The sequence below is a fragment of the Oncorhynchus clarkii genome, chromosome 18 (genome assembly GCF_045791955.1).
Source record: "Oncorhynchus clarkii lewisi isolate Uvic-CL-2024 chromosome 18, UVic_Ocla_1.0, whole genome shotgun sequence".
NCBI classification, from domain to species: domain Eukaryota; kingdom Metazoa; phylum Chordata; class Actinopteri; order Salmoniformes; family Salmonidae; genus Oncorhynchus; species Oncorhynchus clarkii.
Window position 1 is genome coordinate 32,117,932 of NC_092164.1, and position 25,155 is coordinate 32,143,086.

A 25,155-nucleotide genomic window follows, 5' to 3' on the forward strand; every position below is an offset into this window, starting at 1 on the left:
AACAAGACAATGATCCAAAACATAAAGCAAAATCTACAATGGAATGGTTCAAAAATAAACATATCCAGGTGTTAGAATGGCCAAGTCAAAGTCCAGACCTGAATCCAATCGAGAATCTGTGGAAAGAACTGAAAACTGCTGTTCACAAATGCTCTCCATCCAACCTCACTGAGCTCGAGCTGTTTTGCAAGGAGGAATGGGAAAAAAATTCAGTCTCTCGATGTGCAAAACTGATAGAGACATACCCCAAGCGACTTACAACTGTAATCGCAGCAAAAGGTGGCGCTACAAAGTATTAACTTAAGGGGGCTGAATAATTTTGCACGCCCAATTTTTCAGTTTTTGATTTGTTAAAAAAGTTTGAAATATCCAATAAATGTCGTTCCACTTCACGATTGTGTCCCACTTGTTGTTGATTCTTCACAAAAAAATACAGTTTTATATCTTTATGTTTGAAGCCTGAAATGTGGCAAAAGGTCGCAAAGTTCAAGGGGGCCGAATACTTTCGCAAGGCACTGTATAAGTAACATAAATTAGACAACTTGCGTACATCGTCCTATTGCGGCAATGTTTGCAAACACAGAAAGGGGTCTAAGTAGAGCGGATATATGCTCTAGCACACTGCTGTCCTTTAGCTCATCTCTGCAGTCCTATATAGATACAGTGACGTTTCACCATGAATACTACCAGCTTTTTCCTGGGTGTGTAAACTCCCACAGGAAATTTTAAAAAACTGTCCATTTGTCATTTTTTGTGAATTTGATGTATGCCTCAACTGTTCCAGTTTAAAAAAGGCACACATAGCTAACATGCTATTCAACAATTGTATCAAGAAGTGTTTTCAAGTGGCCAACTAGGTACTTTACCATAAACTCTCTCTTTCCTCAAGTTCTATGTCCAAAATAAATAAACTCAGTTTGAGGAGCCCATACAAAACAACCTGCCATACATCCAGTTTCCTCATGATCGGTCACTGTCTAAACTTTCACACGCATAATTTCACAATTCTGACAAGTGTTCAGTGGTTTTCAAATAAGCCACTGACCTCAAGGGAAGTAAATCAACCTGGTCTCAGATAATTTCATATTATTCTGTACGTAAATCTAAGACACTCCATTTACTATGATGTTACCATAAAAAAAAAAAACATGTATTACATATAATACATAATGATTTGAATTTGCTAAATGAAGTCATGGCCAAAAGTTTTGAGAATGACACAAATATAAATGTTCACAAAGTCTGCTGCCTCAGTGTCTTTAGATATTTTTTGTCAGATGTTACTGTGGAATACTGAAGTATAATTACAAGCATTTCATAGGTGTCAAAGGCTTTTATTGACAATTACATGAAGTTGATGCAGAGAGTCAATATTTGCAGTGTTGACCCTTCTTTTTCAAGACCTCTGCAATCTGCCCTAGCATACTATCAATTAACTTCTGGGCCACACTGATGGCAGCCCATTCTTGCATAATCAATGCTTGGAGTTGTGGGTTTTTGTTTGTCCACCCGCCTCTTGAGGATTGATCACAAGTTCTCAATGGGATTAAGGTCTGGGGAGTTTTCTGGCCATGGACCCAAAATATTGATGTTTTGTTCCCCAAGCCACTTAGTTATCACTTTTGCCTTATGGCAAGGTGCTCCATCATGCTGGAAAAGGCATTGTTCGTCACCAAACTGTTCCTGGATGGTTGGGAGAAGATGCTCTCAGAGGATGTGTTGGTACCATTCTTTATTCATTGCTGTATTCTTAGGCACAATTGTGAGTGAGCCCACTCCCTTGGCTGAGAAGCAACACCACACATGAATGGTCTCAGGATGCTTTACTGTTGGCACGACACAGGACTGATGGTACAGCTCACCTTTGTCTTCTCCGTACAAACTTTTTTCCGGAACAATCGGAAAGCGGATTCATCAGAGAAAATGACTTTACCCCAGTCCTCAGCAGTCCAATCCCTGTTCCTTTTGCAGAATATTAGTCTGTCCTTGATGTTTTTCCTGGAGATAAGTGGCTTCTTTGCTGCCCTTCTTGACACCAGGCCATCCTCCAAAAGTCTTCACCTCACTGTGCGTGCAGATGCACTCACACCTGCCTGCTGCCATTCCTGAGCAAGTTCTGTACTGGTGGTGCTCCGATCCTGCAGCTGAAACAACTTTAGGAGACGGTCCTGGCGCTTGCTGCACTTTCTTGGGCGCCCTGAAGCCTTCTTCACAACAATTGAATCGCTCTCCTTGAAGTTCTTGATGATCCGATAAATGGTTGATTTAGGTGCAATCTTACTGGCAGCAATATCCTTGCCTGTGAAGCCCTTTTTGTGCAAAGCAATGATGACGGCACGTGTTTCCTTTTAGGTAACCATGGTTGACAGAGGAAGAACAATGATTCCAAGCGCCACCCTCCTTTTGAATCTTCCAGTCTGTTATTCAGACTCAATCAGCATGACGGAGTGATCTCCAGCCTTGTCCTCATCAACACTCACACGTGTTAACGAGAGACTCACAGACATGATGTCAGCTGGTCCTTTTGTGGCAGGACTGAAATGCAGTGGAAATGTTTTTGGGGGGATTCAGTTAATGTGCATGGCAAAGAGGGACTTTGCAATGAACTGCAATTCATCTGATCACTCTTCATAACATTCTGGAGTATATGCAAATTGCCATCATACAAACTGAGGCAGCAGACTTTGTGAAAAGTAATATTTGTTGCATTCTCAAAACTTTTGGCCACGACTGTATACATATGCTGTATGCAATTTTTCAAAACGTATGATATGTTACGAATTCTAGCTAGCTCGCTAATGTTAGCTACGCTAAGGGTTAGAGTTAAGTTTAGCTAAAATGGTTAAGGCTAGGGGAAGGGTTAGCTAACATGCTAAGTAGTTGAAAAGTTGCTAATTAGATAAAATGCTAAAGTTGTCCTTGATGAGATTCGAACTCGCAACCTTTGGGTGTCCACCCATCCATCCCGACCAATCACATTACTTTTGTTTTTGCCTTAACCCAGTCAACAAGGTGGGTTTGGGGCCTAATCCGTTTTAGACTTGGGGGACTCGGAATCGACTCGGACTCAGGGGGCTTCATACGGGCCGAGCACTTCCCGAGTCAGGCAGAAAAATATTACTCTTGGTTTCCGGCTAATGGTACTCGGGCCAAGTCCACTTCAGCATATCTGGCCTGATTAACCTTTTCAGAAGTAGAGCCATGAGGTTCTTTCGGCAGGTGATGCAAAAATAAAACAACTAATTAATGTAATAATTTCACCTCGAATTTGCTAAGTCATTTGCAAGCTAAAATTCTTCCCATTAGGCTTTTAGATGGAGCAGGACCCTAAAGAATTTATGCTATAAAGGAATTTGATTTGAGTACAGATTTTTTTGGAACCCCACTCACTAATTCTATTAATTTCAGTCCTTCGGCCAATCCTGTCTTAATATAATGGCATTATTGATTTTTAGGCATATGCTGGTGGCCACGTTAATTATAGGACGACTTGGGATACATGATCCACGACTGACAGCATATCTCAGGGTCATAGGCTATAGCCTATTTGTCTATGGTAGGCCTATCTGTAAACGCCAATACATCCTGCCAAAATACACCATATGAGTGGCCTAATGTAATTTTCTGGACCTGTCGAAAATAAACCCATAACTGATCCAAATGGTTGTATTTTAAAAGACCTTTATTTTGGCATGAAACACAAAATGACGTTTGAGCGGTTATTCAAATTAGCCTACATCTCGGGCAGTTTACAGCCTAGACAATAATTGTGTCCTAACAATAATACATTCCTCATTGCACTGTTGTTGTAGCCTATGGCGTAGAATAATTGTATTTTCTGAAAATGTAGGCCTAGATCTTCCATTTGATCATCTGCAACCTATGCTGAAGGAGTGAAGCAGCCTACAACCATGCATGTTGAATTATTGCAGTAACCTATTAAACGGTTACAAATGTAGTCTATAGCCTATTAAAATAGATAAATAAATAACGACCATGACAGTCAATGGAAAAAATCCTGCCGCTCAAAATGTTGTGGGTTCGATTCCCGGGGCCACGAACAGAAAATAAATGTATGCATGTATACTGTCACTTTGGATAAAAGCATCTGCTTAAAATGTCACATTTCTTATTTTTACACACCTTATATTTGTGAGACATCAAACATTTATTTTCTGTATGGAACCTTTGACAGTAGATATGCCTGCGCATTCTGAGATGCCAGAAGAAAATAAAACTGCGTATCTAAACCAGGTAAATTATGAATTGTATCACCAGCTGTGTTACTTAGCCATAGTGTTTCTTTGTCATAACCCATGCCAAAGTTTTGCTGAACCTGAACATAGACAAGGTTTAAGTTCATAATGATGATAATAATGGTTTATTTAGCTTCATGTGTACTATGGCAGCTAAATGCTGAATTACAGTAACACACATATACATAATATATATATTTATTATATAGTCCCAGTGGTTATTTGTAACGTTAGCGACTTTAATCATTTGGATCTAGCTAGTGGTCAATCACAAAAAAATACATTGTTTTGAAAAACTATTCATGGTTTGGTTTCCCAAGTGGCGCAGCGTTCTAAGGCACTGCATCTCAGTGCTTGAGGCATCACAACAGACACCCTGGTTCGAATGCAGGCTTTATCTCCTGGCCGTGATTGAGAGTCCCATAGGGTGGTGCACAATTAACCCAGCTCTGTCCGGGTTTGGCTGATGTAGGCCGTCATTGTAAATAAGTATTTGTTCTTAACTGACTTCCCTAGTTAAAAAGGTTCAATTTCTTTAAAATTACAACAACAACAAAATGGTTGACCCTATACAGTCATGTAGCATGCTCTCCAGCATGTAGCACATAGCACGCGCTCCAGTAGGTATATCTCTCTGGTCACCCCCAAAACCAATTCTTTCTTTGGCCGCCTCTCCTTCCAGTTCTCTGCTGCCAATGACTGGAACAAACTACAAAAATCTCTGAAACTGGAAACACTTATCTCCCTCACTAGCTTTAAGCACCAACTGTCAGAGCAGCTCACAGATTACTGCACCTGTACATAGCCCACCTATAATTTAGCCCAAACAACTACCTCTTTCCCTACTGTATTTATTTATTTTGCTCCTTTGCACCCCATTATTTTTCTTTGCACATTCTTCCACTGCAAATCTACAATTCTAGTGTTTTACTTGCTATATTGTATTTACTTTGCCACCATGGCCTTTTTTTGCCTTTACCTCCCTTATCTCACCTCATTTGCTCACATCGTATATAGACTGTTTATACTGTATTATTGACTGTATGTTTGTTTTACTCCATGTGTAACTCTGTGTCGTTGTATGTGTCAAACTGCTTTGCTTTATCTTGGCCAGGTCGCAATTGTAAATGAGAACTTGTTCTCAACTTGCTTACCTGGTTAAATAAAGATAAAATAAAATAAAATGGGTCAATCAGCTGCTGTCTTCTTTCATTGAAAAGTAAATCTATAAAAAAAACTATAAGTATAATGTTAAACATTCTATTGGTTGAATTATTAGTGTTCCCAGCTGATCCCATTCCTCACTTGAACCCTGTGTAAAGTGATTTGCTTGACAATACACGTGTTCTTGTTTGTCTCTCCACCCTCAGCCTCTCTGATGGACTGTCTCCACCCTCAGCCTCTCTGATGGACTGTCTCCACCACCGTGCAACAAATACTCAAAATGTGAATCTGAAGGATGGCACCCTGAGCCTGAGATGGTGTGGCTGGACAGTAAAAGAGTCAATCTCAAATGTGAAAACTGTTCAAGGGTGTGTAGACTTTCACTAGTCACTGTATACCTATTGCTTCTCAAAGAAAATATGTTAGAAATGCTTGTTGAGCTTAGGTCAACTGTTCTTCCCAATCAGAACCAAACATAGGATTAACTGAAAACAAAAACACTGTATAGCCTCAAAACTATAGTTTTTATATAACGGATGGCCAGTTCTTGCATCCATAGCTCTATATGTTTATGGTCAGTGCTATCTGGGATCCTTAGGATATCCCTATCCTAAACCATAACCCTTACACATAACCAAATCCCACAGGCCGCCAGTTGCCCATCCCTGACCTAGAGTCTTGAAATTCTGTGCATAGGTGCCTCTTCTCACAAAGAACAAATTTGCCTCAAGGACCCACAAGGTCTGCTATGATGGATTTTCCGCCATTTGGAATTTTTGAAAAACACTTAAAATGCCATCTCTTCCGGAACCACAGGGCCGATCTGGATGAAACTTGATATATGGCATCTAGGCACCAAGGTCTTTCAAAGCAATATTTTCCAGACTAGTATGTCAAACAACTGACCAATAAACATTAATGTCAGTGTGGTCTGGCACAAATGCATATACATCAGACAGATATTTGTATTGTAACCACTCTTGGTTCACATACCCTGTCAAGACTCAACACATTCAGATTGACCACCCGGTGGTGCTACAACAGGCACATATATATTTTGATTTGTTGAAAGTGAAAACCTCTGTGGTTACTGTGTTGTGTTGATTTGCTTCCCATTTGAGGTCTGGACTGTGATTCCTAGGATTTCTGTGTGGTGTCAAAATCTGACTAATTGTTGGAACTACTTCTTTTGCTCTTTTCTTCCCCTGTTATTCAAAAGGTGCTGTCAGGAGAAACACTTTCACATCCAAGGCTACAGATGGACAGCAAGGAAAGGGCAGATAGACCCAGAGAGACATGCATGTAAGAGATGAACACTGACGCTTTATACATTATCTGGAAATAATGGACAACTTGGTACAACCCGTGTTTATTACTTCCATATAATGTAGAGCGGAGGTGTTTATCCCGCTTATACCACTGTTGCCAAAGAAAACAAGCACACATTTACTGGTAAAATGTACATGCTTTCATTGAGATTTTGACAAGTAAATTCATACTATTTCATCCTTTCACTAAACCTGGTTGTTCGTTAAAACTGTTAGATTGCTAGAGAAGCGGATTTGTTGTTCATTCTATTTGTTTGATTACTATGCAGGCTGGCAATGTTCTTATCCCTTACTTGCTAGCTAGCCAACTACGGCTAACATAGTCACGTAAACTCTGCAGATAGAATAACATCAGAATTTAGTGGATTTTGGCCATTGCTGGGCTGATTCTGGCCCTAAAATGGCAACTTTGGCTCAGTTCAGGCTGCCAGATCTGGCCCAAATGACTCGGGCCTAGTCTGTACAGTCACTAATTTCGGACTCGGTCTGGATCCGGCTGCCAGACCCGGGCCAGCAGTTTTAGATCTGGTATGCCGGAATCAGGCCAGACGTTTGTGTTACCTGGGAAGTAACCATCGGTCTTATGTAACCATACCAAACCTTACATATCATACTAAAATGAAGTGTCTCAGACTTACAAACAGAATAATACAAAATGCTCTGAGACCAGGTTAAACAAATAGACTAGGTTGTTGGGACAGTATCTGTGCGTTAGAGATATCGATGATGCGCACAGATACTGTAACAAGGGAAGGCCGAAAAATGCTAAATCATGCATGAGCATTGTTATCCAATATGCACAGGCTCTGTAGTTGTCAAAATTACAATGTTTCCATTTTCTAGGCTATGGCTGGGATCTAAATAACAGTTCCTTCTGCTCACTTTTTATTTATTTAACTAGGCAGTTAAGAACAAATTCTTATTTACAATGACAGCCTAGGAACAGTGGGTTAACTGCCTTGTTCAGGGGCAGAACAACAGATTTGTACCTTGTCAGCTCGGGGATTTGAACTTGCAACCTTTCGGTTACTAGTCCAACGCTCCATCCATTAGGCAGGTATCCCTGCCGCCTACTTAAGTAGGCTAACTGGGCTGCAACCTGTAGCCTTTAAAGCAGTTGTGACACATTATCAATCCACACAATACTGACCTAGTCAGTTAAGAACAAATTCTTATTTACAATGATGGCCTACCCCGGCCAAACCCTAACCAGGATGACGCTGGGCCAATTGTGCACCACCCTATGGGCCTCCCAATCACGGCCGGTTGGGATACAGCCTGGAATCGAACCAGGGTCTGTAGTGAAGCCTCTATCACTGAGATGCAGTGAATTCAATGTGAAATCGACAAAAAAATATCACCATGTAATTGGATTTAGGTTAAAAAAATAAAAATAAATAAAAAAACGAAATTCCCTTAGTTTCACGTCAATTCAATGTCATCACATATATAAAAATAATAATAATAACGTGGAACCAACGTTGATTCAACTCGTTTTTGCCCAGTGGGTAAGAACCTCATGATTGAAAGTTCTGCTTACCTGTTCTGCCATCCTTGAATTAAGTTTGTGTATTTGCTCAACACTCCTTCTAACTGACGCTTACACGCTTGCTGAAAATTCATACTGTTTCCTAATAAACCTCCCCGACTCACTCCTCCACCGGCCCCGCTCCCAAGTGAAGCCGAGCCGGGGCTATGAGAACCAGCTCGTCCGATCTGTCTCGCCGAATTCCCCTTGTCCGACGGCAGTGAAGCAGAGTTCGTTTTATTTGTCCCAGGATGCGGACTGCAGAGCATCTTCTCCATACTGACGACGCGATAAACGGAGTCGAGCAGGAAAATCGTGGTAAATTGTATGTCTACTGACCTAAATCGAAAGCATTAAATATGTAATATCCATGTTTCGCTGGTGATTTGAGCGTCCCTCTGCCCAAGAAACCAAGCATAATTCCCAGCAGTTGTATGAAGAGCACTGCTGTAGTTCCCTTTCTGAGGCGATAGAAGCACAGTTGCTCTAACGTTTTCGTGTTGTTGAGAAATCACAGTGCAGACACTCCCTCTCCTGACTCACTCGACCAACCCCCGGATATAACAATCCAATCTTATTACACATCATCATAGCCAAGAACACAGCTACAGAAACCCCCCCAATTTACGAATCACCATCACCCCCCCCCCCCACCCAAAACAAAATTATCTAAATATTTTTTAGTAATCCCAATCAGCTATAAAACCCATTCACGTAGTATTCATCCACATGATGTAGGCCAATTAAATTACATTAAATTAGGGGTAGCAGACAGATGTGACAAATGGGGTGAACTAGATGGTAATTGTCCATGAAGAAAAAATATGTGACATGCTTCAGCTCTTTGAAAGTATTTTTGTAGTAGTGGTAGAAGTTTAAAACGTTTTGCTTTAATGAAGCGGTGAAATATAGTCAAAGTTAAATATATAAAAATATCTGGTCTGATTACTTTGATAAACTACTTATTACTCTGGAGTTTGTGGCAGTTCCATCACATACTTCGTAACAAATAAGACTAGTACACTTTTACACACTCTTCTACTAGAAAACCACAGTATATGCAAGCTGTAATAATTACTCATAAGGAATTAGAGGTTTTAGGTATAGTAACCTCAATTCAACCATACATTTATGTCTTAATCAAATGATAAAGCTGCTATAAAAAAGTTAGGACTGGATGGGTAGATCAATAAATAGGATATATAAATGAATGAATAGATAAATAAAGTTAGAACACAGGATGAAAGACCTAATGGATGAAGGAATTCCTTAAAATATATAGGACATCATGGAATATGGATGAATGGACAATTTTGGTCGAATGGGAGTTGTGAATGTGTTATGTAAGTCAGTATTTATTTCTTTACTCCACACAAATAATGTTTGAAATAAAAAACAAAGTCATCTCCAATCCTGTTTCCATGTTCTAGTCAAGGATTTTTTTTCTTTCTTGGTTCTAGTGGGTGGTGAGCATAGAATTGCACATCAGCGCCACCTGCTGGGTGGGGGTTTACTACTGTGAAAGGCAGCCTACACAGACTAGAAGGGATAAGATGCATCCCAGTACCGTGACCGAAGTAAGGACTGGTAGGTGTGTCGAAAGGTAAGAAAGGTAAGTAGTGGGCGTGTGGAAAGCAGTGGTTGCGGCAAAAGCGCTCTGCTAGAAGGTTTTGATTCCGCTGTGTTTTTTTTCTTAAGAATTGTACATTTTCACTTATAAAACAGATTTTGTGAAAAGTATAGACTTGTTTATTAGAAGTATAGATGATGTGTGTACTGTTCCTCTATGCGTTGTATGCGTGTGCTTACTGTAACTGTCACCCTGATATTGGCTCCTAGGCAGCTACTTCCCACACCTTTACCAAACAGTAGTGCTTGTCAAGTGGGAGCGAAAGGTGTCCACGTGTTGTTGACATTCATGCCCTCCCCATTGAGTAGTTGACGGTATGTACAGTATGTATCAAAGTGACATCTAGATGGTTATCAATATTAGTTATTTCTTGTGGTGGCTGCTATCCTACTTGAAATACAATTTTGATACCTAAAATGAATGATACCTAGTAGGAAGCACAACACCGGTGCAGCACAGATAGATGAGAACATCTTTGGGTGCAGGGTGCACCGATCGTCGGTTTGTCGTCTCGTCCTGGTGCAGCACAATCAGCCACGCAAAGCGGTCCTGCCCTTACGAAAAAGCACTATAGCATTCCTATAAGCAACTACGTTTTTTATAATACCCTATAGTTATCTAATAGTATGCTAAAATAGATGATTTTGCTATTAAAATACTATAGATTGATTATAGGAGTCTATAGTACGTATTTTTGACCTATAACTTCAAACTATCCAATAAGATTTCAATAGCATAAATATTATGCAGTATCTGTATAGTATTCTCATGAATTTAAATAGTGTTCCTGGATTATTTTCTATACTATTCCCCTGAAGTTATTGAAAGCATTCCTATAGGCTATTCCTGTCCGGTTTGTTATAGTATTCTAATTGAAGTGATGAAAAATGATCCAAGACAAAACATTTCCTGCAAGCAAAAAAAGAAAGCCAAACAATATTTATTTTATATGCCAACATGGGTATAGCCAGGTTACTTTTAAAGTAGTGTGAATGTTTGGGATGGATACTTTCAAAACATTACATCAATTAAAAACATGTTGCATCTTAGTAAAATCAGACAAGTAATATTAATGTTAATTGATTTTAATTAAAAGATACATCTATTCCACTGAACGTGTACAATGCAATAATATAAGTGATGGTCCTTGCATCACTGGTGTATGTCCCTGATAAATTATCAATGAGTGATACTATTAGAATCACACAGATTCTGTGATCTCCAACTATTGCTCAATTCCAGGGAAACTAAATGCATGCGTTTTAATTGGAAGCTGCACGTCCCTAACATTTCCTCACACTGGACCTGAATTAAAGTATGTTGATGCTTTTCTTGGCCAGGTCACCGTTGCAAATGAGAATCAGCTCTCATTATCAATCAGCTAAATAACATCAACCAGGTCTCTAAAAAAACACCCATAACGAATCTCTTTCATAAGTGTTTGGCAGAGGGACAAGCCAGCCATCCAAATAAATAAATGTATACTTTATATCTTCCAAAGAAAAAGCTTTTTTAAGTCTCGACCTCTCAACTATTACACACATTATTTTTGATGAGATGCCTAGATTGCAGTTGATGAACAAACTGTCAGCTTGAATTACATCTGGTTGAACCACAACAACGGGAATATGTTGACATCAGCATGTTGTTTGACAAATGCAATTCAGTCTAACAAAGAAAAATAACTGCAGTTGTAACAACATCCATTTTTTAACACAACTGAAGTATTATCCCCTTTTCTGCGATTTTGCAGTTAGTTGTGTGATAAACAATCTGTTCTATAAATGAATCGACCGTATTACTCCACAGGCTGGGATGGGACAGAGCCAGTAATTAGTTATTAGTTTTAAATAAGCTGTGAGGTGAAGAGGTACAGATTTTCCATGAGTTTTGAGGGAGCCTGAGATTTTTTCTCTTTTCAGTCTCCTGTCTGCAAGCTTTGTTAGGAATATACCGGACTCTGACTCTGGGTGAAATCCTAAAACACTAAGACGTTTGGGAATGTCTCGCCAAAGAAGGAAAATCTGGCAAATTTGTTGTGGAACACCCTGCGTCCCATGTAAAAGATGACGTTGCCCAGAGAGGCCCCAGTTCAGTACACTATCAGTAAGGTGGATTAGCTGATGACAATTGAAATAAAACATTTCTTGTCCATATAATTCTTCCATTTTCTTGACAAAGAGGACTAAAGAAATGTGAGCTAATCTAAGGTCACGCTGTGAAATAAATCCTTGAAGCAAAATATGCATGCTGAATGTAAGTAGATTTTTTTGTTGTAGAAATGGAACCCGGAAGGATGCCAGGCAGAACAGTGATTGAATAAAACAGGAGATGCTTTCCAAAATGTTCTTATATGCAGTGATCGCGGTATTCTTGTCATTTCCTTTGGCGGCTTGAGATTTAGCAGTCGAGAGTCTAATTCTGTAATTTGTCAACCTATGCACCATGGATTCAAACAGTTGAACAATGGAAGCAAAAACAGTGTTGACAACCCCTTTACACCATTTTGCGGAATGTCAGTGCGAGCAGTGTGAAATGCATTATCCTTAATTTGATTGTGTGATCTTTCATTTTGCAGTTGTTGACAGTAAGAATAGAATCATACATATCCTCTGCCTTTGGGGACAACTTTACCAGGGTGCAAGCACCAGTTACAACTATATTCACCATTGAATTGCTTACAGTAACGAAGGATTGGCCTGGCAATTGCATCTGAGGAACAAATCAAGGAGAAGACTTTTGTCCTCTTCAGAATCCCACTGTTATCGCTCCAAAGTAATGGGTTTTGGACTAAATTGCAACATTCATCAATAAAAGGTTTTAATAAGGTATCCATTCTGGGTTTTTCTGGGCCAAACCAAAGTCCTGCAACCATCACATTTTCTTTCCAATGTATGTAAGGCAGTTCATTCATGGTAAATTGAAGGAGCCAAACTGAGTAATTTGAGGAGTTAAAAATGTGTACTCCTTTACAGGTCCAGGTTAATGTTAAATCATCAGCAGATAGCCTCTTCTCTTTCAGTAATGTTTGGTACATCTTTCCATCCATGACATCCTCGATTTCATATTCTCCTTCCTTCACTGTTTTCCTCAAAATATCTATTCCATGGTTCTCCAGTGTATCTCGCAGAAGGTCCCTCAAAGGTATTGACAAAAATAAACATTTTGTTTCTCTGATGAAGGACGTTCCACAATGTGAGCAATTTGTGTCTTCGGGTTGCTTTCCTAAGTAGTTTTGGCATTCATCACAAAATAAATGAAAGACAGCTGTCAGGGATGGATTACCCAAAACATTTTTGAAGAGATATTTATATGTTGGAACCAAGTTGGGGACACGCAAATTCAGCAAGGCAAGTAGGTCTATCAGGGCAGTTCCAGTCAGGCGATGACGCAGAACAAAGAGCATTATTGCTATAAGGTATTGCCCCTTTATTACTGATGCCCCAGGGTAGAACATTTCTTAATTCTGAAAAGAGTTAGATGCAAGGTATATTTAGACATTTGTTTAAGCGAGAAGGAAATGTATAATAAATCTGCAAAGGTAGGACAGATTGCTAAGGCCTGAGAGTTGTGTGTGTTTGTGCACCTGACACTAACAATCTCAGGGGCATCATCACGGTCTAAATCATCAGAGCCAGGTTGATTGGGGTGTGTTAGAGGGTCCTAAAAAAATACAGAAAAAACCAACACAGAACATTATCTCATGAAAATATTAGCTAGAATACATGACACTGACTTCACATGGGTGAGGCTTTCTGTGTGTGGGTGTGGGGTCTGTGTGTACCTGACACGCAATTAAATCCTCATTAAGCTCTAAATAATCAGAGCCATGTTGATTGTGGTTTGAAAGTAGCTAGCTAGAAACTAGATGCTGAATACAAACACTGACAATGTACCATCTAGCTAACAAGTTAACAAGCTACTGTATCTAGCTTGCAGATATACAGCTAGTGCACATATACTAGAGGTTGGCCGATTAATTAGGGCCGATTTCAAGTTTTCATAACAATCGTTAATTGGCATTTTTAAACAACGATAATGGCCAATTACATTGCACTCCACGAGGAAACTGTGGCAGGCTGACCACCTGTTATGCAAGTGCAGCCTGGAACCAAGGTAAGTTGCTAGCTTGCACTAAAGCTATCTTATAAAAAACTATCAATCTTCACATAGTTGATGATATTACTAGGTTAACTAGCTTGTCCTGCGTTGCATATAATCAATGCAGTGCCTGTTAATTTACAATCGAATAACAGCCTACTTTGCCAATGTTACGATCTACTAGGTGTGGTGGGTGGAATCAGGCGCAGAGAGCAGGGTTCAGTCGTTTTCCTCAGATTTATTCCCCAGCGCAACAAAAACAGTCACGCCAACACACAGGGCGTAAATACGTTGCTAGTCCAAAACAACAACAGGACTAAACAGTCCGGAGAATAAATACAAGAATAAATCACACCAACAAAACACAGAGTAACAAAAACAAGCCCGCACAAATACCCAGCGGGCCTAGTGCCCCTAAATACCCTACAAACAAATCCTAATACAAAACAGGTGTACCCAATTAACCAATAACCCAAAACAAACGGAAAGGGAATCGATGGCAGCTAATAGGCCGGCGACGACGACCGCCGAGCACCGCCCGAACAGGAAGAGGCACCATCCTCGGCGAGGTTCGTGACAGCCAAACAGGTGATGATTTAACAAAAGCACATTCGTGAAAAAAGCACAATCGTTGCACGAATGTACCTAACCATAAACAACAATGCCTTTCTTAAAATCAATACACAGAAGTATATTTTTTGAAACCTGCATATTTAGTTTTTAAAAATTAATGTTAGCAGGCAATATTAACTAGGGAAATTGTGTCACTTCTCTTGCGTTCATTGCATGCAGAGTCAGGGTATATGCAGCAGTTTGGGCCGCCTGGCTTGTTGCGAAGTAATTTGGCAGAATTTTACATAATTATGACATAACATTGAAGGTTGTGCAATGTAACAGCAATATTTAGACTTAGGGTTGCCACCCGTATTTCACTGAAAGAATAAACTTTTTGTTTTCGAAATTATAGTTTCCGGATTTGATCATATTAATTACCAAAGGCTCGTATTTCTGTGTTTATTATATTATAATTAAGTCTATGATTTGATATTTGATAGAGCAGTCTGACTGAGCGGTGGTAGGCAGCAGCAGGCTCGTAAGCATTCATTCAAACTTTACTGCGTTTGCCAGCAGCTCCTAGCAATGCTTGATCACAGCGCTGTTTATGACTTCAAGCTGATCAACTCCTGAGATTAGGCTGGCAATACTAAAGTGCCTATTAGAACATCCAATAGTCAAAGGTATATGAAATACAAATGATATAGAGAGAAATAGTCAATGTATCATAATAACTGCAACCTAATATTTCTTTACTTGGAATATTGAAGAACTGGGAATATTGAACCACCAGCTTTCATATGTTCTGAGCAAAGAACTTAAATGTTAGCTTTTTTACATGGCACATACTGCACTTTTATTTTCTTCTCCAACAGGGTGTTTTTGCATTATTTAAACCAAATAGAGCATGTTTCATTATTTATTTGAGACTAAATAGATTTTATTTATGTATTACATTAAGTTAAAATAAGTGTTCATTGTTCATTCAGTATTATTGTAATTGTCATTATTTCAAATATATATATAAAAATTGTCCTCCAATAATCGGCAATTTTCAACCGGCGTTAAAAATCATAATGGTCGGCCTCTAATACATACTAGTAACAGCATAGCATAAGCAATTGAACACCCTAAGCAGTAAAATGGTTGTAGCTACATTAAAAAATGAATCTAGTTTTCTAGAGCTCACACCTAGCTAAGGCAATATAACAACAACAATATCTTAATATTCCTGCTTGACCTGGTCTGTCGAGGAAAAGGAACGTTTTCATCACGCATCCATTTTTATATGGTCCCCTTATCACTCGGACTGGAGGCATTTCTTACAAGGGTAAGCAAATGAGCTAATTGTTGAAAACTGCTGGCATCACGTCAACTGCTAATGAAACTGAATCTGTAGCTAGCTATAAAAACTTGGGGGGCAAAGCATAAAAGGTGCCAAGCTCTACGTAACTAAATCGTGTGCATGGCCGAAATTAAAAAAACTAGGCGAGCAGCAAAGAAAATAACGGTTTTCCCTTAGTTTGCACTTTGCAGCAGAAGCAAAATATCACCAAACATGTATGCAGTTGTGGATTATTTTGAAGAAGCGACATCAGAAATTGTTCCAGTTGAAAATATTGAAGAGTGTGATGGGACGTGCAACAATTTGAAAGAATGTAGTGTTAATTGGCAGCGCACAGGGGGACGAGATATCCTGCCTACATCATAGCTCTGGATGGTCAGCTAATTAGCTAGCTAATGTTACCCAGATAAGGAGACAGTATAACGTAGGTAGCTAACAATATGTGGTTATTGTTATCAATTGTTAAACTTAGTTATAAACAATTAATACAGCCAAGACATTGGCTATAACAATAACTAATGTAGCTAACGTTAGCTAGCTAAGGAGCTAGTTATATCACTTAAGTTCACTAGTATGTGTAGGTAGCATACTAACCACTGGCTAGTTAGCTGTTTGGCAGGTCGATCCAACCAGCTTACTAGCTGCTGGTTAGCACGAAAGCTAGCTAACACATACTAACTGGGCTGATTGCCAGGCCATTGTTGTAAATAAGAATGTGTTCTTAACTGACTTCACTGGTAAAATAAAATATATACAGTGCCTTGCGAAAGTATTCGGCCCCCTTGAACTTTGCGACCTTTTGCCACATTTCAGGCTTCAAACATAAAGATATAAAACTGTATTTGTTTGTGAAGAATCAACAACAAGTGGGACACAATCATGAAGTGGAACGACATTTATTGGATATTTCAAACTTTTTTAACAAATCAAAAACTGAAAAATTGGGCGTGCAAAATTATTCAGCCCCCTTAAATTAATACTTTGTTGCGCCACCTTTTGCTGCGATTACAGCTGTAAGTCGCTTGGGGTATGTCTATCAGTTTTGCACATCGAGAGACTGAATTTTTTTCCCCATTCCTCCTTGCAAAACAGCTCGAGCTCAGTGAGGTTGGATGAAGAGCATTTGTGAACAGCAGTTTTCAGTTCTTTCCACAGATTCTCGATTGGATTCAGGTCTGGACTTTGACTTGGCCATTCTAACACCTGGATATGTTTATTTTTGAACCATTCCATTGTAGATTTTGCTTTATGTTTTGGATCATTGTCTTGTTGGACGACAAATCTCCGTCCTAGTCTCAGGTCTTTTGCAGACTCCATCAGGTTTTCTTCCAGAATGGTCCTGTATTTGGCTCCATCCATCTTCCCATCAATTTTAACCATCTTCCCTGTCCCTGCTGAAGAAAAGCAGGCCCAAACCATGATGCTGCCACCACCATGTTTGACAGTGGGGATGGTGTGTTCAGCTGTGTTGCTTTTACGCCAAACATAACGTTTTGCATTGTTGCCAAAAAGTTCAATTTTGGTTTCATCTGACCAGAGCACCTTCTTCCACATGTTTGGTGTGTCTCCCAGGTGGTTTGTGGCAAACTTTAAACAACACTTTTTATGGATATCTTTAAGAAATGTCTTTCTTCTTGCCACTCTTCCATAAAGGCCAGATTTGTGCAATATACTAGATTGTTGTCCTATGGACAGAGTCTCCCACCTCAGCTGTAGATCTCTGCAGTTCATCCAGAGTGATCATGGGCCTCTTGGCTGCGTCTCTGATCAGTCTTCTCCTTGTATGAGCTGAAAGTTTAGAGGGACGGCCAGGTCTTGGTAGATTTGCAGTGGTCTGATACTCCTTCCATTTCAATATTATCGCTTGCACAGTGCTCCTTGGGATGTTAAAAGCTTGAGAAATCTTTTTGCATCCAAATCTGGCTTTAAACTTCTTCACAACAGTATCTCGGACCTGCCTGGTGTGTTCCTTGTTCTTCATGATGCTCTCTGCGCTTTTAACGGACCTCTGAGACTATCACAGTGCAGGTGCATTTATACGGAGACTTGATTACACACAGATGGATTGTATTTATCATCATTAGTCATTTAGGTCAACATTGGATCATTCAGAGATCCTCACTGAACTTCTGGAGAGAGTTTGCTGCACGGAAAGTAAAGGGGCTGAATAATTTTGCATGCCCAATTTTTCAGTTTTTGATTTGTTAAAAAAGTTTGAAATGTCCAATAAATGTCGTTCCACTTCATGATTGTGTCCCACTTGTTGTTGATTCTTCACAAAAAAATACAGTTTTATATCTTTATGTTTGAAGCCTGAAATGTGGCAAAAGGTCGCAAAGTTCAAGGGGGGCGAATACTTTCGCAAGGCACTGTAGCTAGTTAGTAATCTAAGTTGCAAACACAGTTTATGATATTATGGGGTGAGGGGGTATGGAAGATGGTGAGTGATGTGAGCCGCTCATAGCTGTCACCGAGCTAATAATGCTCATTTTTACTTTGTAGAATATCGCAAAAGACTAGTAGATTTTTTTTTTAAGGACCAGGTCAGAATGTGCAAGAGAAGAAAGGGAGAGGATGTCACACTTCAGCATGGTAGGCGTACATTTTTCCTTTATTTTAAATGACACCGAAAAAACAACAAAATACAAAAACGACCATAAAGCTACATGCAGTGCAGAAAGCAACCCCACACAAACATAGTCAAGATCCCACAACTAAAGGTGGAAAAAAGGCTGCCTATGCATGATCCCCAATCAGAGACAACGATAGACAGCTGCCTCTGATTGGGAACCATACCCGGCCAACAAAGAAATAGAAAAACTAGAATGCCCACCCAAATCACACCCCGACCTAACCAAATAGAGAAATAAGAAGGCTCTCTAAGGTCAGGGCATCATGTGGAAAACTAAATACTGATCCAACCAACCTAAAAACTGTCTTTGGTGAAGGCTAATGCCCTAGGAAAATGTTCTAGTGAGATTAAACTTATTTTTAGATGAACCACCCCTTTAACATAACATTACTTGATAAACATTCTTGTTTTTTTCACCTTTATTTAACCAGATTGGCTAGTTGAGAACAAGTTCTCATTTGCAACTGCGACCTGGTCAAGATAAAGCAAAGCAGTTCGACACATATAACAACACAGAGTTACACATGGCCAGCTGTTTTTAGTCAAGATGTTTGTGTTTTTAATGTAATATGTAATTGTTGTACTGTATGTGTGTTTATAGTTTTGTTTAATGTTGTGTTAGTGTATGTAAGTTGTTTTGTCTGAAACGTTGTTCACCCTGCTGCTATTGGACCAGGCCTCTCTTGGAAAAGAGATATTATCTCAATGAGAAAAAACCTGTATAAATAAAGGTCAAATAAAAAAACACATGGAATAAACAAACATACAATCAATAATACAGTAGAAACATCTATATACAACATGTGCAAATGAGGTAGGATAAGAGAGGTATGGCAATAAATAGGCCATGGTGGCTAAGTAATTACAATATATATATTGTTTTATGATGTTTTACAGGTGGAACTGGCAGATGGTGTTAAACTCCAGGCAAACATTATCACTCGACTGAGCAAAGAACCATCAAAGTGCATTTCTGAGCTCATGACTGCTCTGTTTCCCTGAGAGGGGATGGATCATTGACAGGAATAAAATGTAATGGTTTCCGGGACCAGGAGGCAAAAAAACAGCTGTGCCCAAGTGTCTGCCATTTGCAGTAAGTTGCTGTAACGATTCTCGAAGGAGCAGAGGACCAAAGCGCAGCGTGGTAAGTGTTCATCTTATTTAATGAAAAAAAGAACACTTCAAAATACAAAACAACAAAGTGAAAACCGAAACTGTCTGGTGCAGACACACAAAGACTCAAAATAACCACCCACAAAACACAAAGGAAAACAGGCTACCCAAATATGGTTCTCAATCAGGGACAACGATTGACAGCTGCCTCTGATTGAGAACCATATCAGGCCAAACACAGAAATAGAAAATCATAGAAAAACTAACATAGACCACCCACCCAACTCACACCCTGACCATACTAAAACAAAAGACAAAACAAAGGAACTAAGGTCAGAACATGACAGTTGCTTAGTAATTTTTTACTATAAATACTGTACAATAACATGTAGAATTATGAAAGATAAGACTTTAACTTCAAAATACAGCAGAATTAATAGTACTGTAAATGGACAAAATGGGGTTTTATTTATTTATTTTAGAGTTTGAATGTGTATAACCTGATCTCAGGTCTATTAGTTTGTGTCAAGACTGCTGATTCATTTTGGGTTAGGCAGGCTATTCTGTACTCAAAGCAAATTTGTTAAAACCCTATTTTCTTTTTCTCCACAGCCTTTTTATTTAGGTGAAACCAGATGGAGAAGGATGTCTTAAAAATAATTTGAGCGAAACTTACAATGAGTTTAAATTGCTTAAGAAGTCAAAGATTTAGGTTTAAACTGCTATTTTTATACTCAAAGGGAGTAACTTGGAGCTTAAGGTCTAACTTTGAGATTTGTTAACTCAGTGAAAAAGTATGAATATTGATGATTTTCAAATATGATGTCCTCGTATCTGTCAACATCTTAATGTACACTGAACAAAAGTATACTATAGTTATTGCTGTAGTATCACTATAAGATTGCTATAATAATACCATAAGCTATACCGTTAGTATATATTTGTATATTGGTGTAGTAGTGTATAATATTACTTATTGCTGTCACGACTTCCGCCGAAGTTGATTCCTCTCCTTGTTTGGTCGGCGGCGTCGGTTTTCTAGCCATCATCGATCCATTTTCCATTTGTTTTGTCTTGTCTTCCCACACACCTGGTTTCAATTCTATCATTACGTGTTGTGTATTTAATCCTCTGTTCCCCCCATGTCCCCCTTCCGGTATTGTTTATTGTAAGTGCTTGTGCACATTATTTCTAGTGTGCGACGGGTTTTGTACCCATTGTATTGATTGTTCTGTTTATGGTGATTTTTATTATTAAACTGCTCTCCTGCGCCTGACTTCTCTGCCGCCAGTACGCACCCCTTACAGAATTCCGGACCAAACTTATGGAGTCAGCAGGAGAGGGTACCCCGGGTATAGGGGTGGAGGAGCGCGTCCGGGAGCACGCAGCAATGCTTCACCATCTTGGCACCGCCATGGACCGCTGGGAGAGACAGGGAGTTCTCCCATTGCCTCCACCAGCACATCCGGGGTCTCCACTACTCCTTCTCCTGGTCCCAGTGGGATTAGTCTCTTCCTTCCCCAGGAATACGATGGGACGGTTGCGAACTGCCAGGGGTCCTGTTGCAGCTAGACCTATACCTGGCAACCGTCCACCCAGCTCCTTCGGGCCGTGAGAGGGTGCCTCACCGGGAAAGCCCTGGAGTGGGCCAATGCCGTGTGGAGAGAGGGAGATGCGGCGTTGGACCAGTTTGAGGAGTTCACCCGAGGTTTCCGGGCGGTCTTCAACCACCCGCCCGAGGGTAGAGCGGCAGGTGAACGCCTCTTCATCTGAGGCAGGGGACGAGGAGCGCCCAGGAGTTCGCCCTGGAGTTTCAGACCCTGGCTGCCGGCGCGGGATGGAGCTACAGGGCCCTGATCGATCATTATCGCTGCAGTCTGCACGAGGACGTCCATCGGGAGTTGGCCTGCAGAGACACCACCCTCACATTCGACCGGCTGGTGGACCTATCCATCCGGCTGGATAACCTGCTGGCTACCTGTGGATGTTCAGATCGGGGTCTGGTGGTTCCATCCCCCCGCACCCCCTCTCCGATACCCATGGAGCTGGGAGGGGCGGTGCGCAGGGAGACCGGAGGAGGTTCCAGTTCGTGCACCATCTGTGGCCGCAGAGGTCACACTGCCGGTCGGTGCCGGGTTGGTTCCTCTGATTATCGAGGCAGCAGGCAGGGTGCTCTGGCGTCACCCCAGGTGAGTCGTCACCATTCTCAACCAGTGCCCTCTGTTGCACATATGTTTTTGTATGTCACTTTTCCTAAGTTTTCCCCGCATTCTCAGAATAAGGTGCTCGTCGATTCAGGCGCGGCTGGGAATTTTATAGATAGATCGTTCGCCCATAGTTTAGGGATCCCCATTGTTTCCGTGGCTGTGTCTTTCCCCGTTCACGCCTTAGATAGTCGACCATTAGGGTCAGGGTTGATTAGGGAGGCCACCGCTCCTCTGGGCATGGTAACGCAGGGAGGTCACGAGGAGAGAATTAGTCTCTTCCTTATTGACTCTCCTGTGTTTCCTGTGGTGCTAGGCCTACCCTGGTTAGCTTGTCATGACCCCACTGTTTCTTGGCAACAGAGGGCTCTCACAGGGTGGTCGCGAGAGTGCTCAGGGAGGTGTTTAGTGGTTTCCGTTGGTGCTACTACGTTGGAAAGTCCAGACCAGGTCTCCACCGTGCCCATTCCCCTTGAATATGCCGATTTGGCTCTCGCCTTCTCCAAAAAGAAGGCGACTCAATTACCACCCCATCGACGGGGCGATTGTGCAATAAATCTTCTGGTAGACGCTGCACTTCCCAGGAGTCACATGTATCCTCTGTCACAGGCGGAGACGGCGACTATGGAAACATGTCTCCGAATCCCTGCGTCAGGGGTACATTCGGTCCTCCGCTTCACCCGCCTCGAGTTTCTTTTTTGTGAAGAGGAAGGAGGGAGGTCTGCGCCCGTGTATTGACTATCGGGGTCTGAACCAATTCACTGTGAGGTATAGTTACCTGCTACCGCTCATAGCCACAGCAATTGAGTCACTGCACGGAGCGCGCTTCTTCATCAAACTAGATCTCAGGAGCGCTTACAACCTGGTGTGTACCCGGGAGGGAGACGAGTGGAAGACGGCTTTCAGTACCACCTCAGGGCACTATGAGTACCTCGTCATGCCGTACGGGTTGATGAATGCGCCATCAGTCTTCCAAGCCTTTTATCATGACATTGGCCTGGGGGGTAGGTTCATGACAGTCATAAATACCTCTTCCCCCCTTTTTCCTCTCTCTACCCTACTGAGGTTACATTTGCAAAACCCTTGGTTAACATAGAGATTCTGGGAACATCAGAAGGGGGGGGGGGATGAACTATATTCTGGTAATGCGACCAATTGAACATATGCGGTGGTACTTAATAAATATGATGTCAGTTCGATTGTCATCTGAGACATTCTCGTCAATAATAAGATGACATAAACTCTACAGTGGAAAGTCTACACATCAGAGTTATCAGATTCACATGGAATTGTTGTTCACTTTAAATGTTTGAATATGAAATTATTCGTGATGGGATGAAATGTGATTTTAGCTTCTAAAATGTAAGAGTTGGGTTTTCATAAGACAGGGCTCTGCTCAATCAGTGGCCCGCCCCTGTGAAGGGACATGGGCTATAAAACTTTTCAAACACGCCCTCCTCTCCCTTCCTATATAAGCCCTTGACGACAATATAACCTCCTTTTCCAAAGATTGGTTCAGAATGGTTCAGATAATAACTACAGAACGAAGCCAACATCAGCGTGAGCTCTGGTTGCGAATGGTAAGAACTTTGAACTCTTATTCACTACAGAAGTGATACCTCCTAGCCGTTGAGTTAGCAACAGCAGATGCAAATGCAGGTTAGGAAGGAACAGACGGAGTATCCCGTCTACCACACAACGACGTTATTACTAAGTATTCAATTGTCAACCAGAGACATTCTTCAAAGGACTCGGTTGGGCCACACGGCCTTCCATCTCCCACCAACCTACCAAAGCGCAGCTCAGAGTAAATATTTATTGCATTTTCCAAATGGGCGGTAATTTAGAATGCATCAGATACTGTATTTACGATAGCACAGCTTCTCCCTGTGTCGCTCAGTCTTCCCGCTCTTTCACTCAAACCCAGCCCTTTTCCTTTGTGTAACAAGCTGTCATATCTGTTCCGCCCGCTAGGGACATTTTCCTTTATGACGTAATTTGTGATCAAGTTGTGATTTAATTATGTGTAATTCTGTGTGATTAGTTAGGTATTTAGTAAATAAATAATTAAGCCCAATTTTGCATTGCTAATTCAAATTGTTGGCCAGGGTTCGTGCAGATAACCAAGAATTTACAACTTTCAGATGAGACTGAATTAAGATGACAATTGACATTGACTGCTATTGATGTAAAATATTACTAGGTCTTTAAGAGTTTATTCGAAAGATAACAGCTCTATAAATATTATTTCATGGTGCCCAACTCTCTAGTTAATTACATTTACATGATTAGCTCAATCAGGTGATACTAATTACGGATAAATTATTTTATAGAATAGCATGTCATATTACTTAATCCGGCACACTTTGTAGATGAGATTTTCAGGGACCTGCATGGGCGGGGTGTAATGGTGTATGTCAACTCTGAGAAATGCCTGTTCTTCCAGCAGTCAGTCTCTTTCCTAGGGTATCACATTTCCACCTCAGGGGTGGAGATGGAGAGTGACCGCATTGCAGCCGTGCGTAATTGGCCGACTCCCACCACGGTAAAGGAGGTGCAGCAGTTCTTAGGGTTTGCCAACTACTACCGGAGGTTTATCCAGGGTTTTGGTCAGGTAGCGGCTCCCATTACCACACTGCTGAAGGGGGGCCCGGTGCGTTTGCAGTGGTCGGCTGAGGCGGAGAGGGCTTTTGGTCAAATCAAATCAAATCAAATGTTATTTGTCACATACACATGGTTAGCAGATGTTAATGCGAGTGTAGCGAAATGCTTGTGCTTCTAGTTCCGACAATGCAGTAATAACCAACAAGTAATCTAACTAACAATTCCAAAACTACTGTCTTGTACACAGTGTGAGGGGATAAAGAATATGTACATAAGGATATATGAATGAGTGATGGTACAGAGCAGCATAGGCAGATACAGTAGATGGTATCGAGTACAGTATATACATATGAGATGAGTATGTAAACAAAGTGGCATAGTTAAAGTGGCTAGTGATACATGTATTACATAAGGATACAGTCGATGATATAGAGTACAGTATATACGTATGCATATGAGATGAATAATGTAGGGTAAGTAACATTATATAAGGTAGCATTGTTTAAAGTGGCTAGTGATATATTTACATCATTTCCCATCAATTCCCATTATTAAAGTGGCTGGAGTTGAGTCAGTGTCAGTGTGTTGGCAGCAGCCACTCAATGTTAGTGGTGGCTGTTTAACAGTCTGATAGCCTTGAGATAGAAGCTGTTTTTCAGTCTCTCGGTCCCAGCTTTGATGCACCTGTACTGACC

The 25,155-nt window shown here is 40.8% G+C and overlaps 1 protein-coding gene across 1 annotated transcript in view; it reads right to left on the reverse strand.

Moving 5' to 3' along the window:
• The window catches only part of LOC139373336 (oxysterol-binding protein-related protein 10-like), a 140,688-nt gene extending 131,867 nt beyond the window's left edge, over positions 1-8,821 (reverse strand). The window contains exon 1 of the mRNA XM_071113738.1: positions 8,289-8,821. Coding sequence (XP_070969839.1) covers positions 8,289-8,554 — 266 coding nt within the window. The 5' untranslated portion in view covers positions 8,555-8,821. The remainder of the gene's footprint in view (positions 1-8,288) is intronic.
• Between the last annotated feature and the right edge of the window lie 16,334 nt (positions 8,822-25,155).